The sequence below is a fragment of the Coregonus lavaretus genome, assembly GCF_964263955.1.
Source record: "Coregonus lavaretus genome assembly, chromosome: 13".
In the NCBI taxonomy this organism is placed as follows: domain Eukaryota; kingdom Metazoa; phylum Chordata; class Actinopteri; order Salmoniformes; family Salmonidae; genus Coregonus; species Coregonus lavaretus.
Genome location: NC_140000.1, coordinates 49,230,229 through 49,243,870, shown reverse-complemented (window position 1 = coordinate 49,243,870; position 13,642 = coordinate 49,230,229). Strand labels below are relative to the sequence as shown.

The 13,642-nt window shown below is 43.1% G+C and overlaps 1 protein-coding gene across 1 annotated transcript; it reads left to right on the top strand.

Moving 5' to 3' along the window:
- Positions 1 to 601: 601 nt before the first annotated feature.
- Positions 602 to 13,066, top strand: LOC311140185 (diphosphoinositol polyphosphate phosphohydrolase 3-beta-like). The gene is made up of 5 exons (XM_084175131.1): positions 602 to 946; positions 6,407 to 6,517; positions 8,189 to 8,233; positions 8,494 to 8,581; positions 10,329 to 13,066. The coding sequence occupies exons 1-5, from the start codon at positions 851 to 853 to the stop codon at positions 10,535 to 10,537; spliced, it is 549 nt and encodes a 182-aa protein (XP_084031257.1). The 5' UTR covers positions 602 to 850; the 3' UTR covers positions 10,538 to 13,066.
- The last annotated feature ends 576 nt before the right edge of the window (positions 13,067 to 13,642 follow it).

Sequence of the window (13,642 nt, the reverse complement as noted above, 5' to 3'; positions counted from 1 at the left end):
AAGTATGACAATTGGGTACTTTTTCCACCACTGTGTAAATACAGAAAAAATGGAAGCTCAGAAACCCTCTTCCACCAACCCCAACCCCAAGACAGTGGTTTATAGTGGAGGCTATTATAAGTACTCTTTTAAAGACCTTGGTTACTGACATTTCAGGGCAATATGTCACAAATAATATGCATTATGATGCATTAGATGTTATATTGAGAAAATACTCTGATTAAGTTATAGGCCTAAGGGTAGAAAATTGTAACCGTGCCATTTCTAGATAGCATATCCAAATTGATGGTCCTATGGAACAAACAGGATAGGCTACTTTTCAAGAAAGCATAAAGTCAGATGGAGTGTGCACTACTTAGATGTTCAATCACAGCTAGATTTGTCCTGCATTTATCCTATCCTCCAACAATTATCAGACGTATGGTGACGTGCGTAACAGCGCTCCGCTAGGTTGCCTTCTGTCTATTGACAGTCAGCGACTGCGCAAAGCCTACCTTGTAGCCCACTACCCAAGGTGGGAGGACTTCGGAGGAGGGTACAGTATTGACTCCCTCTACTTAAATAAGAGATTGCACATAGAAGTAGAGAGTATGGGGGACTGAACTGCATTCAATAACCCAACATCACGGAGGGAATTCCCTGACAAGAACGCACTAAACGCGATTGGAGTGAATGGGATAATACACCGCCAATGGGTAGATTGTCGGTATATCGCGTTCTTGGACCTCAGTGATAAACAGATGTCGGTTTTCTCTTCGCCATTCAGAACCTTGGTTCGGTGACTCACTCTTCGTTAGTTAATTTGCTGGATCTCGTTGCCTGCCCGGTGAGGAGAGGAGTAACCTACATAATGAAGTTCAAGCCGAACCAGACTAGGACTTATGATGGCGAGGGCTTCAAGAAGCGAGCGGCATGCTTGTGCTTCAAGAACGAACGTGAAGAAGAGGTAAAGATGGTTATATTTCTCATTGACAGTTCAGGGGACCGATGCTGTCCTGTCTTTTAACCAAACCACTGCTCTCGGCTATAGCCTACAATTGTCCATATTGTATCTATATTTGCCTATTGTAATAGACTTGAATAGGTTTTCATTGTGGTTTTCCCACTTAATTCATCAGAAAATGTCGATGTGCGGGGGCTGTCTTGCCGTGTCTGAAAGAAATGCTTCTGCGGAGTTTTTAAAACCTAATGATTCGAGATGTAGACCTGATGTTAAACAAAACAAAAACAAAAAAACAACAGGTGTGTTATAGTCTATTAATACGCTTTTTATGGGCCTACGTTCGATAGCTTTAGTAATACATCCTTACTGGTGTGTGACTGCCCGCGGCTATCCAGTTTGGGCTAGTTTGATTGCAAAGCGAGGGGGGCGAGGCGCTCTGTTGCATGTTTCATATGACGGGCGGGACATCAGTGCAGCCATTGCTACATTGTATGACACTAACACTGTACGAATGCATACGCTTTTAAAAACTAGTAACAATATCACCTTTATCATTTAACACTTTATAATCTCTGCTGCCTGAAAATAAAATGCGTTATTGATGAAGTGGCCATTTTGTTGGACAGGTTTTCAGGATCCTAGGCTAAAACCAAAGGTAGTCCACTGAAAAGTAGTCTCAATTATTGCTTTGTTTTTTATATTTCTGTTTTGAGAGAATATCTTTAACAAAAAGCTGTAGACTTAGACATATGCCTCGTAATAGTTTCTGGGTTTTAAGCGGGCTTCACCATGATAGCCTACGCGCCATCATGATGCAAGCGTTCACTGACTATGGTTTGACAAAATGGACTGTCTGCCGAAGTCAATTTCCCCGAAGTTATAGCAACATATAGGACTCGTTCCATACTTTTTTTATTTTATTAAATAATTGTAAATTATTTTATTTTATTTTAAGCAATTATTTCCATGTTATAGGCTATATTGTTGTGCATGTGTTCTTTCATTCAATATAGCATGCTCCAATTGTTTCTGCCTAGGTCTATTTAAATGTTTAAAGCCACAATATGTACAGAATATGACTTAGGCCTACTACCATAATAAGTTAAATAGGCCCACTTTATCATAACCAAAATCTAAGGACCAATTCCATTGTTTATGACTTTACTTTGTTGTCATATCTTGTGTTACTATTTAATTTTAATTTCTAAACTGCATTGTTGGGTAGGGCTTGTAAGCAGGCATTTCACGGTAAAGTCTACACTACACCAGTTGTATTCCGCGCATGTGATAAATACAATTTCATTGATTTGATTTGTTGGTCATAGAAGACTTAGTAAGCAAATTATGTAATTTTTCAGTGCATGAACTAAGGTCGAGAAGACTATTAAGGTTGGCCATTAATGTAAAAGAGGCGATGCTTTTCATTTCTTACTGAGCAACATACTTGTTTATGAAAGGCTCCTTAGTTTGGATTTCAAATCCACATTTGTGTCAGACAGTTCAAGACACTGCAGCCTCTGACTTCCCCTACACCACTGTTATGCAATATATAAGCTGCAGACTTTATCTGTCTGTATCTGTCATTAAGAACTCTATCAGAGCACTCAAGTATTTGTACAACACACCACACACACACACACACACACACACACACACACACACACACACACACACACACACACACAAAGAGAGAGAGAGAGAGATGGCCTCAAGGAGAAACTGTTGTCCCTTCAGTCTGCGGGAGCCTTGTTCTCTCCCTCATGCATAGCCAGTTCTTTCAGGAACAAGGAATCGAGATATATCAGTTTGCTGTGTGTCAGTGTGTGCCGTGCCATAGGCCCATTGCATTGTGGTAGAGCAGCTGGGTAGCTGGAAGGCTTTCTCACTGAGTTATATTAATGAGACTGCCCAATCTCAGTCTCAATGCTTTATTCCAATCTCCACTTAGATTTTTACTTGTGAAGTATTTATAAACATTAGTAATTACCTACACATATAGTCTTGTTGCTGACATTCATTTTTCATGCTATAAAACAAGTCAACCTTGATGTAATGTCTTAGCTTGTTTTAATATTTAAGATACCTGTGGTGGAACTAATGGAGACCATCTTCAGTCACCCACCTGTGTCTCTGGTCAAGGGTATTGTTAGGTCAAGAAATGCTTCGTCTGTGTCTGTCCAACTGTTACTGAGCTGTTGTAATGTATAGCAGCCATCCAGGAACATCTTTACAGAGTTTGCTCTAGATCTGTCCAGCTACTCTGCCGTACTTGCATGCACTCATTAAGCCTGAACAGGAGTAAAGCCTCTGTGGCTCCTGCATGGCCAATACTGTCTTTGCCAATGCCACCTCTTTGTGCCAATCCCATGCTGTTGAATCCCTGAAGGATTGCGGCCCATCTGTATCTGAAGAACTTGTCTCAACCTGCTTTGGTCAGATCTCAGCAATCAAATCTCAGTCCCGTTTGTGGAGATGGAACAAAAATGTAGCTTCTCCAGCACAAACACACACACACACACACACACACACACACACACACACACACACACACACACACACACACACACACACACACACACACACACACACACACACACACACACACACACACACACACACACACACACACACACACACACACACACCCCCCCCCCACACACACACACACACACACACACACACACACACACACACACACACACACACACACACACACACACACACACACACACACACACACACACACACAACATGTTAGACGTGACCCCCCATTGAGAGGGCCTGAGTAGGTTAATAGGAACTCCCTGTGATGTCAGAGACTTTGTTTAAGGAATGGAAAAGGAGAAAGATGAACCCTCTATGGTCAGGTGTTCAGTGACAAGGATTAAAGCCCAACAAGGGAAAACAGGAACATTACATCCCTCAGGGCCAGTGGCAGTGGGCGGGTCAGTGGCAGTGGGCGGGCCATTTGCCTCCAACAACAGTAGAGACTAGAAGAGTGTTCATGCCGGAGGGTAGGAGCGATCTGTTATGGGTGCCTTCATCCAGCAATGGGTGTCTCCCTGAAACATTCCTGAGGCTGTATTACAGTACACTGTGTCTTTTCAGTCCACTGTGTCACTACAAGACTAAGGGTTTGTTGACACTTGGTAAAGTACAGTTTATTGTTGGTCTGGATGGATTAAAGGGTAGCATATTACTAGGCACATTATGTTGCCCTACCTGTACATTGCTAGATAGGATTTAAAGCTGTATTGAATGTGTGTGGTCTGGAATGGGCATATATTTGGCCTTTGTTTTTTTATACCGACTAGGCTGAAAGTAGGTGTATTTGGTGTAAAATAAGGGGCAGCAAACTTCCGTATGTTGACTTCATAGGTCTATTTTGGTTACCACTAACCACTCTCCTAATGCATTAAAATACTCCAGTCTAAAACTTCTAACCTCCTTAGGCTGGCATGTAGGAGACTGGCTTATTTGACAGCCACAGGAGTTCCTCCATCGTGTTGCTCCTCCGAGAGAGTAGGTGTTTATTTCCTCCCTGAGATTCCTGGCCCGTTCAGCAGGCTTACAAAACGCAGTGGAATCTCGCTGGGAGACGCTGCTCTATTCCCTTTGGGCTTTTTCCACCCCCGCTCCCTCTGCACCTGACCTTTAACCTATCTAATATGTTGGTGTGGAGTTTTGCTCCTCACCATGCCTAGTGTTCCATGATTGTTTAGGGGAGCATACCTTGCTAGCCTAAGCTGTTGACATAAATGAAATTAACAATGTTTTGTGTATTGCATTAATTTGTATGAGGTGCTTATGTCTTTCCTGGAAATAATTAAATTCGTAGCAGCTCATATCCAACCACATTTTGAGCAAGAAATAGAAAACATAGGACTTGAAAAGTGAGGCAAAAATAACACTGGGCGGGATGTAGTCTAGCTAGCTTTGTTTTGTAAACTCCACGGTAGACATTGTAAAACGCAGTGACATCCCTCCCTGAGCTGCTTAAAGCCCGAAGAAAACTATTTGCAAAAGGCACACAGCAGTGCCCCACCCCCATATATAAACACAGACAGTACCCCCCCCCCCCCAACACACACACACACACACACACACACGTGTACATACATACACGTGTACACACACACACGTACACACACACGTACACATTCTGAAGCGCTAGCAGTCTAGTATAAATAGGTTAGTAGGTTCATTCTATCCTCATGTTTTGTGGCTTTAGGGCTCATACTGTAGGCTACCCTGCTGCTTCAGTTGGATTCCCTCATCTGTATGTGGCGCCCGTAAATATAGATAACCGTCCCACCCTCTGTCCACCCTCCATCCCCTCTTAGCCCAGGACGAGCCAGATGAGATGTCGGCTCGGTTAAGGCCCGGGAACATGACGTGGTGACCTAAAGTGGAAGGGTGACACGTGCCATATCCTCTGTGTGGCCACTCTTGGTCACTCGACTTGTCACTGTCTGGCTCCTGGCTCGGACCTCAACGGGCCTCCTCCAGCAATCCCATTAGAGCAGCACGGAGGAGTCTCAAAGCCGCACTGCTAGCTTTTATTACCTGGCTGTCATGCTGACACACTGGTCCGATATAGAGGGGTCGGGATGGGGGAAAGATGGAAGGTGAAAGCCACACAAGCTGCTGCTGAAGCTGGATCACTGTCGTCTGTCGTATTCGACTGACTTGGGTTGGATGAGCTGATCTGGGATCAGCCTTTAGGAGCAGAAGGCAAGCTACCTAAAGCATCCAGTAACTTGACCTGCCCTACTGGGTGTTTCCTCAGCATGGTGAAAGAGACAACTGAGCAACTATGTCATGAGTGTGTGTGTGTAGGTCATGTGTGTGTGTGTGTGTGTATTGCATCATGAAAATTCAGATACAGGCTCATTCAATCAGTATGGATCGTTGTACACTGCAGACTGTGGTGTAATTTAAGCTCAGGCACCTGCTTGGATGCTCCCAAAAGGACCTGATCCTGGTCAATCTATCAGCAAAGGTGGAGCAGAGGGCCCTGTGGTGGAGCAGAGGGCCTTGTGGTGGAGAAGAGGGCCCTGTGGTGGAGCATAGAGCCCTGTGGTGGAGCAGAGGGCCCTGTGGTGGAGCATATAGCCCTGTGGTGGAGCATAGAGCCCTGTGGTGGAGCATAGAGCCCTGTGGTGGAGCATAGAGCCCTGTGGTGGAGCAGAGAGCCCTGTGGTGGAGCATAGAGCCCTGTGGTGGAGAAGAGGGCCCTGTGGTGGAGCATAGAGCCCTGTGGTGGAGCATAGAGCCCTGTGGTGGAGCAGAGAGCCCTGTGATGGAGCATAGAGCCCTGTGGTGGAGCATAGAGCCCTGTGATGGAGCAGAGGGCCCTGTGGTGGAGAAGAGGGCCCTGTGGTGGAGCATAGAGCCCTGTGATGGAGCATAGAGCCCTGTGTCGGAGCTGGACTCACAGAGCTATTGTGTTTTCTCTGCCAGGTGTTGCTGGTGAGTAGCAGTCGGCACCCGGACCAGTGGATCGTCCCAGGTGGAGGGATGGAGCCGGAGGAGGAGCCCTGTGGCGCAGCAGTCAGAGAGGTGTTTGAAGAGGTGAGTTCACCTGTCATCATCATCATCATGATATATTAAAGGAAATATTTACCCATTTGAATGTTATAATACACATAAAAATTAAAATAATGACCCCGGGAGTCGATAGAACATCACTCAGAGATGCACAAAAACAATATAACATTCAAAATGGTTGAATCTTTCCTTTAATCCAATCAATGATCACCATAATCATCAATGATGATGACATTTAAATGAATCACAAAATTGGTGTATAACTAATAGCTATATGCACGCACAAAACACACATTGATCTGATGGTCGTTCATTGATTTGTCTGTAAAGAACATGCCTTTTAGCGATGGGTGAGACTATTGTAATGTGTTAGTTGTAAACTCTGGCTTCAAGTCATGTAGTGATCATGTCATCTATATGAGTATCAGACGTTTTGCTGGCCCCTGATTGGTCATTTACAGGCAACGTGCAGGAATGTCTGTAGGCCCTAAATATTCTCATATACACTATGAGAGAGAGAGAGAGACCCTCTATAATTCACCACTGCCTTCCTTGTGGCATGTGACTGACCTTGCCGATCTTCTGGGATATCTCAATGGCACTTCACAGCATGTCCTCTCCAAAGTGGCTTCACCGCTAAAGGGTTCAGCTCTGAGAGACACGATGTATGCAATGATTGTGGGTGACGGGAACGCACTTATGACATGTCACCATATTTTCCCCACTTCTTTTTTATCTTGGCTGTGACCCTGTTTTAGCTTTGTATTCCAACAGTGTGGGAGTCACATACCCACTTCCTATTTTGGCATGTACTTTTTCGACGGCTGTCTCGTTTTTGGGTTAGTTATTATTTTCCCAAAACGGTTACAGAGGACACATTTTGGCAGAGGTGCTTTTGGGGTGAATACCGTGTTGACAGCTGGAGGATGTTGGTGTAGGCTGGCATGCCGCCTTAAAAACCAACCAAATCTCTATTTTTAAACAGACAAACCAGGTAGGGGCTTTTTTGGGGGGGTTCTATGAGCCCTCTGTTTGAAGTCAATGGCAATTCTACTATGTGAAATAGGGGGTTGGGAGGTACATTTTAGTGGGTCCAAAGTGGGTTTGTAGAGAAAGGGGTCAGAAGGATTTGGTTTGGGTAGTGACTGAGGAGCTGGTGGTATTCCAAAGGTCCAGCTGGTGGGAGACCTAACGTACTTGGCTACGTCAGCAGGCTAAACTTGGCTCCCTGCTGGATTCCAGCACATTCACAGGTCCTAAAGCCTGTCCAGTGGACGTGGACAGATTGTCTTTGTGAAGCTTGTTAAAGGGGAAGGAAGGCGAATAGGGGGTGGGTCATATGTCTTTTTGGAAACAGTCTCTCTGATTTTGACCTCTAAATATACAGCAGGACTAGGTGGGTTTGTGTTATGATATTCAATCACATTATATCGGTCAACGTTCTGATCACACACACACACACACACACACACACACCCACTCTTCACATCTCAACACCCACTCTTCACATCTCAACACACACTCCTAACTCCAGTCAAAGGTTTTCATACTAAACCCCCACACTGTATTGTCAAGAATTGGGATTTCTCTACTTTCCTTTTTAATCTAACACCAGTGTTTTGGTTTGTCAAATTGCCATAGGCCCAATACTGTCATCTCACATCCTCCTAATACCTCTCTCCTCTCTCCCACCAGGCTGGAGTGAAAGGCAAGTTGGGACGTCTGCTAGGTGTGTTCGAGGTAAGGCGTGACTCTGGGCTGACAGTAATTATAAGACAGTTACGTTTTTACTCCCTGCAAAACTGGCATTGCTATCTAAGTGTACATTGTCACATGAATTAAATTCAAGTGAGTGGATTTGGTTGATGCCTAGTCAAGGGTTGACAAACTACCCTAAAGCATGTGCACCCTCTGAAAGCGGCTTTTTTTTCTTGAGGTGGCACAGGTAGAGGTTCTTCCGACCTGGATTTTGAAATGTATTTTTATTTTTCACTTTACAGCAGAACCAAGACCGAAAGCACCGAACGTACGTTTACGTATTGACTGTGACGGAGACATTGGAAGCATGGGAGGACTCGGTCAACATAGGTGAGTTTATGGTCACATGACATCAGGACTTCAATGTCTATTATAATAATCTGTTATTCCAGGAAGGATATTGGCAGCACCAACAGGTCTCACTGACTAAAAGGCCTGCGATTGCAGAAAACAAGCAACAAACAAGTTCAATATTTCTCCAATAACATCCGGCTTCACGTAATCTAAAGTTTGGAGTCATAACACATCAATTCCAAAGTGGCTGATTTAGACTCAACTTATGCTACTAACTGCTAAATCATACCAGCCTTCTGGCCTTGGAGAGGTGGACTAAAATAGCTGCTAAAAGGTAGAGTAAAATGTGAACGTGTGATTGGATTACTCAGCAGGTCATCTACCCCAGGCCTTCCCAAACAGACCTTGACTCACCACTGACTGCACCGAACCGTGTGACCTGACCTCTGAAATCCACTAAACACCCTTTAGACTTCATCAGTCTTTCTCCTGAGTGGCTGGAGCTTTTAGTCCTTATAGATCTTACATTACTCAGTATATCAACCTCAGTATTTCTTTCGTTTTTGTTTACCGACTTAACCGCACCAATATGTGTTCCTTTGCACTAATAATCCTCATTCCTGTTAACACACAGGATTACCAAACATGGGCTACGACCTGTTCCTCAAAAAGAATGGTGTGAAAGCATGCCACTGTGAATGACCTTTCCTTTAAATGAGTTAATGTCTATGGCAATAACAATGTAGCTGTTGTTAGAGATAATCAATGTATTCTGATAACATCTATTCTGGAAACATGTATTCAAACAGGCTATTAGCACCCTTCACAAGACTTTAGGTAGGCTGAAATTAATAGGGAAATAAATGTTGAATGTTTATATGACAAACGTTGGGCGTGTTTGCAGATTGGTAAGGGGATACCAGAATATTTTATTGACAGTGCCACATGGGGTTGATCCAGATCCCATTTCTTTGTGAGAAGATCTTCACCCCTCAAAGGGCAAATGTCACCCTAAGTTCATGTGGAAACCCCCAGTAGTTCTGAATGCTGACTGGTTATTGGGACTGTATTAAAGACATGCTCTGGAACTTTGGCGACTAGTACCGGTAAGTATTTTTTTAAACCTCCCACTTTGGGCTGGATGTGTAGCCTAGCGGTTAAGCGCTTTGGGCCAGTGACGTGGTGCACACATCTGCATATATGTGACATAGTACACAATTTATGGGGGCCACTTTCAGAACTACTGGCTAAAGAGTATACAAAAGACCCAGATAGTCTCTTTAAGTAGGCTTTTGTTGTTGCAGGAATAGATATTGTAGGGGTATAATTACTGAAACAGTAATTCCTGCTCTTTATTAACAAGTTTCCCAGTAAGTATGTGTGGACGAGGAGGTACCCCCAGGAAGGGGAAGAGGCCCGGGGCCTCCACTAATCCTGTTGTATGGTATCAATGTTGTAACAACCTCTTTCTTATCTAAACTCAGTTTTATTAGCCCCATATTTGTCTTAGAAATGCATACTGGGATATTTCAGTCATTTTGAGTGTCCCAGAGTCTCAAAGTCAACATATTTATGAAACCCTTAAACAAGTCAACATTTCACAGGTGATCTTCAATTTCAAAATGACTCAGGACAAAGCCTTCAGGTGGTGGGTGTAAAATGTCCACTGCTTGGCCCCCCTGGTGGTCAACAGCAGGAGTGATTCACTATTTTAATCTCTGTCTCCCCCTGGTGGTCAACAGCAGGAGTGATTCACACTCTGTGTTTCTGTCTCCCCCTGCAGGTCGTAAACGGGAGTGGTTCACGGTGGACGAGGCCATCAAAGTCCTGCAGCACCACAAGCCGGACCACGCTGAGTACCTGAAGCGGCTTAATCTCAGCTGCTCCCCAACTAACGGGAACTCCCTGCTCCCCAGCCCGCCCCCTAATGACAACTTCCCCCGTTACGGCCCCCCCACCACTGGATCTGTTCTGGGCCCCTCGCGCAGATAGGACTGGCCCCTTCCCACGCCCATGAACTATCTTCTACCTGTACAGATACACTGAAAACTGACATTTTGCATGAATATACGAATCCTCAGAGTCACGGCTCACGCCACATGTATGTAAATGACTGTATACTTGGACAAACCAAAGCCATACTTGGAACTGTGTCTGGATGATTCCGTTAAGGAATGCCTTTCAGTAACTTCTTTAAGAATGCTCTATTGGGGTCAATTGTATTATTATTTTCTTCCATAATGAAGTAAATCACACAACATGGCTGCCACAGAAAAGGGGTCATTGGCTGACAATAGGATGGAAAATGGCGGTGTCACTGGACCTCGGGAGCTGGCGCAGTCTTGACAACAAAGAGATGCTACCTCAGTTGGACGAGCACTGGAAGGACCGTCTTAGCACGGTGTCGGATTCCCTTTGGCTGGTGTTTAACCTATACTAACAAACTACAGCTCAAAAATATGACTGTTTATCTACTTCAAGTAGGACCATAAAGTGTGGACAGAAGACAAGGGCTCACTATTGTCCCTCCCCCTTCACCTCAGTAATTGGTGCCCTTCTTCAAGTTTAGTTGAAAAACAACAAAAGGTTGTTTTAAATTTTTTTTATAATTTAAACGGAGCATTTCACATTTAATTGCCTTTAATTGTGTTGCCTTGATTGTCATCATCTATCATCATCATGAATAACACTCATTTGATAAACTCATTTCATTATTAACCCCGCCCCATATATGATCACTTCAATCTTCAAAAGAGCCTCTTTACAAGTTGAAGGCAGGCCCTCTTTAAAAGAATAATATCTATATTTCATTAAATTGCCACAAATTATGTCTCCTCTATTCTGAGATAATGTACCTTAAACCACACTTGTGCATCTTGTCTGACCACTGAATGAGGATTGAACACAGGGGATCTGTAAACACTTTGCTGCGTAGAATTGTGTGTCTGGTTAACAGAAATGCAACCATTTTAACTTTTCTCCTCTCCATCTTTTAGATTGTTTTTCTAATGATGTAAAAATATATATACTGTATATATATAAAATTGTTGTAAGTGTGTGTTTCATGGAGAAATGCTGTGCCATGTAGTGAAGGTCTGACAGTAAAAATGTTCCTCCTTTCAGTTCCACCTAAGAACAGAGATGAGATGACATGGAACAACGAATAGGAAAGTTGTCTGAAAGAGAAAGGGAGTGGATGGAAATTGGTGCTTTCGGTGTTGGATTTATGGTGGAACAGCAATGGTGGTTAGGCTGAACCTGGAAATGTTCTTACGATGGACATGTATGTCAATCAATCAATTTTATTTTATATAGCCCTTCATACATCAGCTAATATCTCGAAGTATGTGAGATATTGTAGTTGAGAACACACTTGTAAATTGTACTGCTTTACTGGAGATTACACAAGCATAAAAGTGGTTTCACTTTTTAATCTTATTACTCAACCACTATCTCACCCAGACTCCCAGCATTAACATTATCACAAGAACACCCCTCTGGGGCAGACTTGGATCAAATACATACCAGTATGTCAACTTTCAAATACATGAGGTATTGTAGGGTGGGCGGAGTTTGTATTTTGGGGATTATTCCATTGGTTCCATTTTACTAGGCAAGCTAAATCAAGTGCACTGTATTTTACATGTGTACTTGACCCAGGTCTGCCATAGTGGATAATGCTTGTTTTGTTTTGAGCTCATGCCTCATCAAAGCAGTTATTTGGGAGAGAGCGTTTAGGAGCCAGTAAGTAACCCAAGAAAACGTGTTAAAAGATGAAGGTGGGATCTATTGTGAGTTTGATATTGACCCTTCTCAAAATGTGTGATTGGACAGTCGTCTGGCTGGTCCAGTCTTTCTATAAAGCCTGTGATTGGATAAAGTCTGCCACTTGGTCAGACTACATGTGGTGTATGTTGCATACATTGTGTCTGTGTGACAATTAAATAAATATCGATCCTGGGCCAAATGAAACATGTTTGATATAATTGGCCAGGCAGAATGATAAAGTCAAAATCTACTTACTCTAGCCATGTCTAATACGTGATAATAATTGGTACATTTGGTAATGTTCTAAGGATTTCTAAAAATACATGGTTATTCATGAAACTATCACCTTTAACCAGTTTTATTTTTAATGGATATAACAATTTATATAGATTGGTTGATGCATACTGGTACACTACATTCAGGAAGGAAAGTAAGGACATTAATGCTATTTGTCCTGATTTGAAAAAAGTGACAAATTTACAGCAGCTGTAGTTTTATTTTGAATGAATAATGGACCCTTATTACTGACACTAAACAGTCCCTGTAGAATGAATGCGTGGAGGACTGCTGTGAATGTGTGCTGATCAACTTTGTGCCAGGCACTGTCTCACTAGGGTGTGTTGAAGCACTCACTTGTTTATCAATGCAAACAGAATTTCCTTTATGATCATATGTACAGTGAAATGGGATAAAGTGGATTGAAGACTATTCTGTTTGGAATAATCATTCATTAAAAGGGAATTACTTGACTCCAGCCTGTCTGTACTGCATCTACTCATTTTGTTCAGTGTTTCTCCAGTCTTTTGGTACATTGTTGGTGCATGGTTGTGTTAGTGGGTGGGTCAGTTGTTACTTTGTGTTAATTTTCCAATAAAAAGACAGTATAGAACAGGAAGTCCACAAGGATGCTTAATGGAAACGGACACAAGATGACTGCTCCAGGGCACTTAGGAGAGATGCATGAAACTTACTGTATGGCCCTCAATATTTTTAAGGTTGTTATATGGCCCATATAACTACCATGTACACTGAACAAAAATATAAACGCAACATGTAAAGTGTTGGTCCCATGTTTAATGAGCAGAAAAAATATCCCAGACATTTTCCATACGCACAAAAAGCTTATTTCTCTAAAATGTTGTGCACAAATTTGTTTACATCCCTGTTAGTGAGCATTTCTCCTTTGCCAAGATAATCCATCCACCTGACAGGTGTGGCATATCAAGAAGCTGATTAAACAGCATGATCATTACACAGGTGCACCTTGTGCCGGGGACAATAAAAGGCCACTCTAAAATGTGCAGTTTTGTCACACAACACAATGCCACA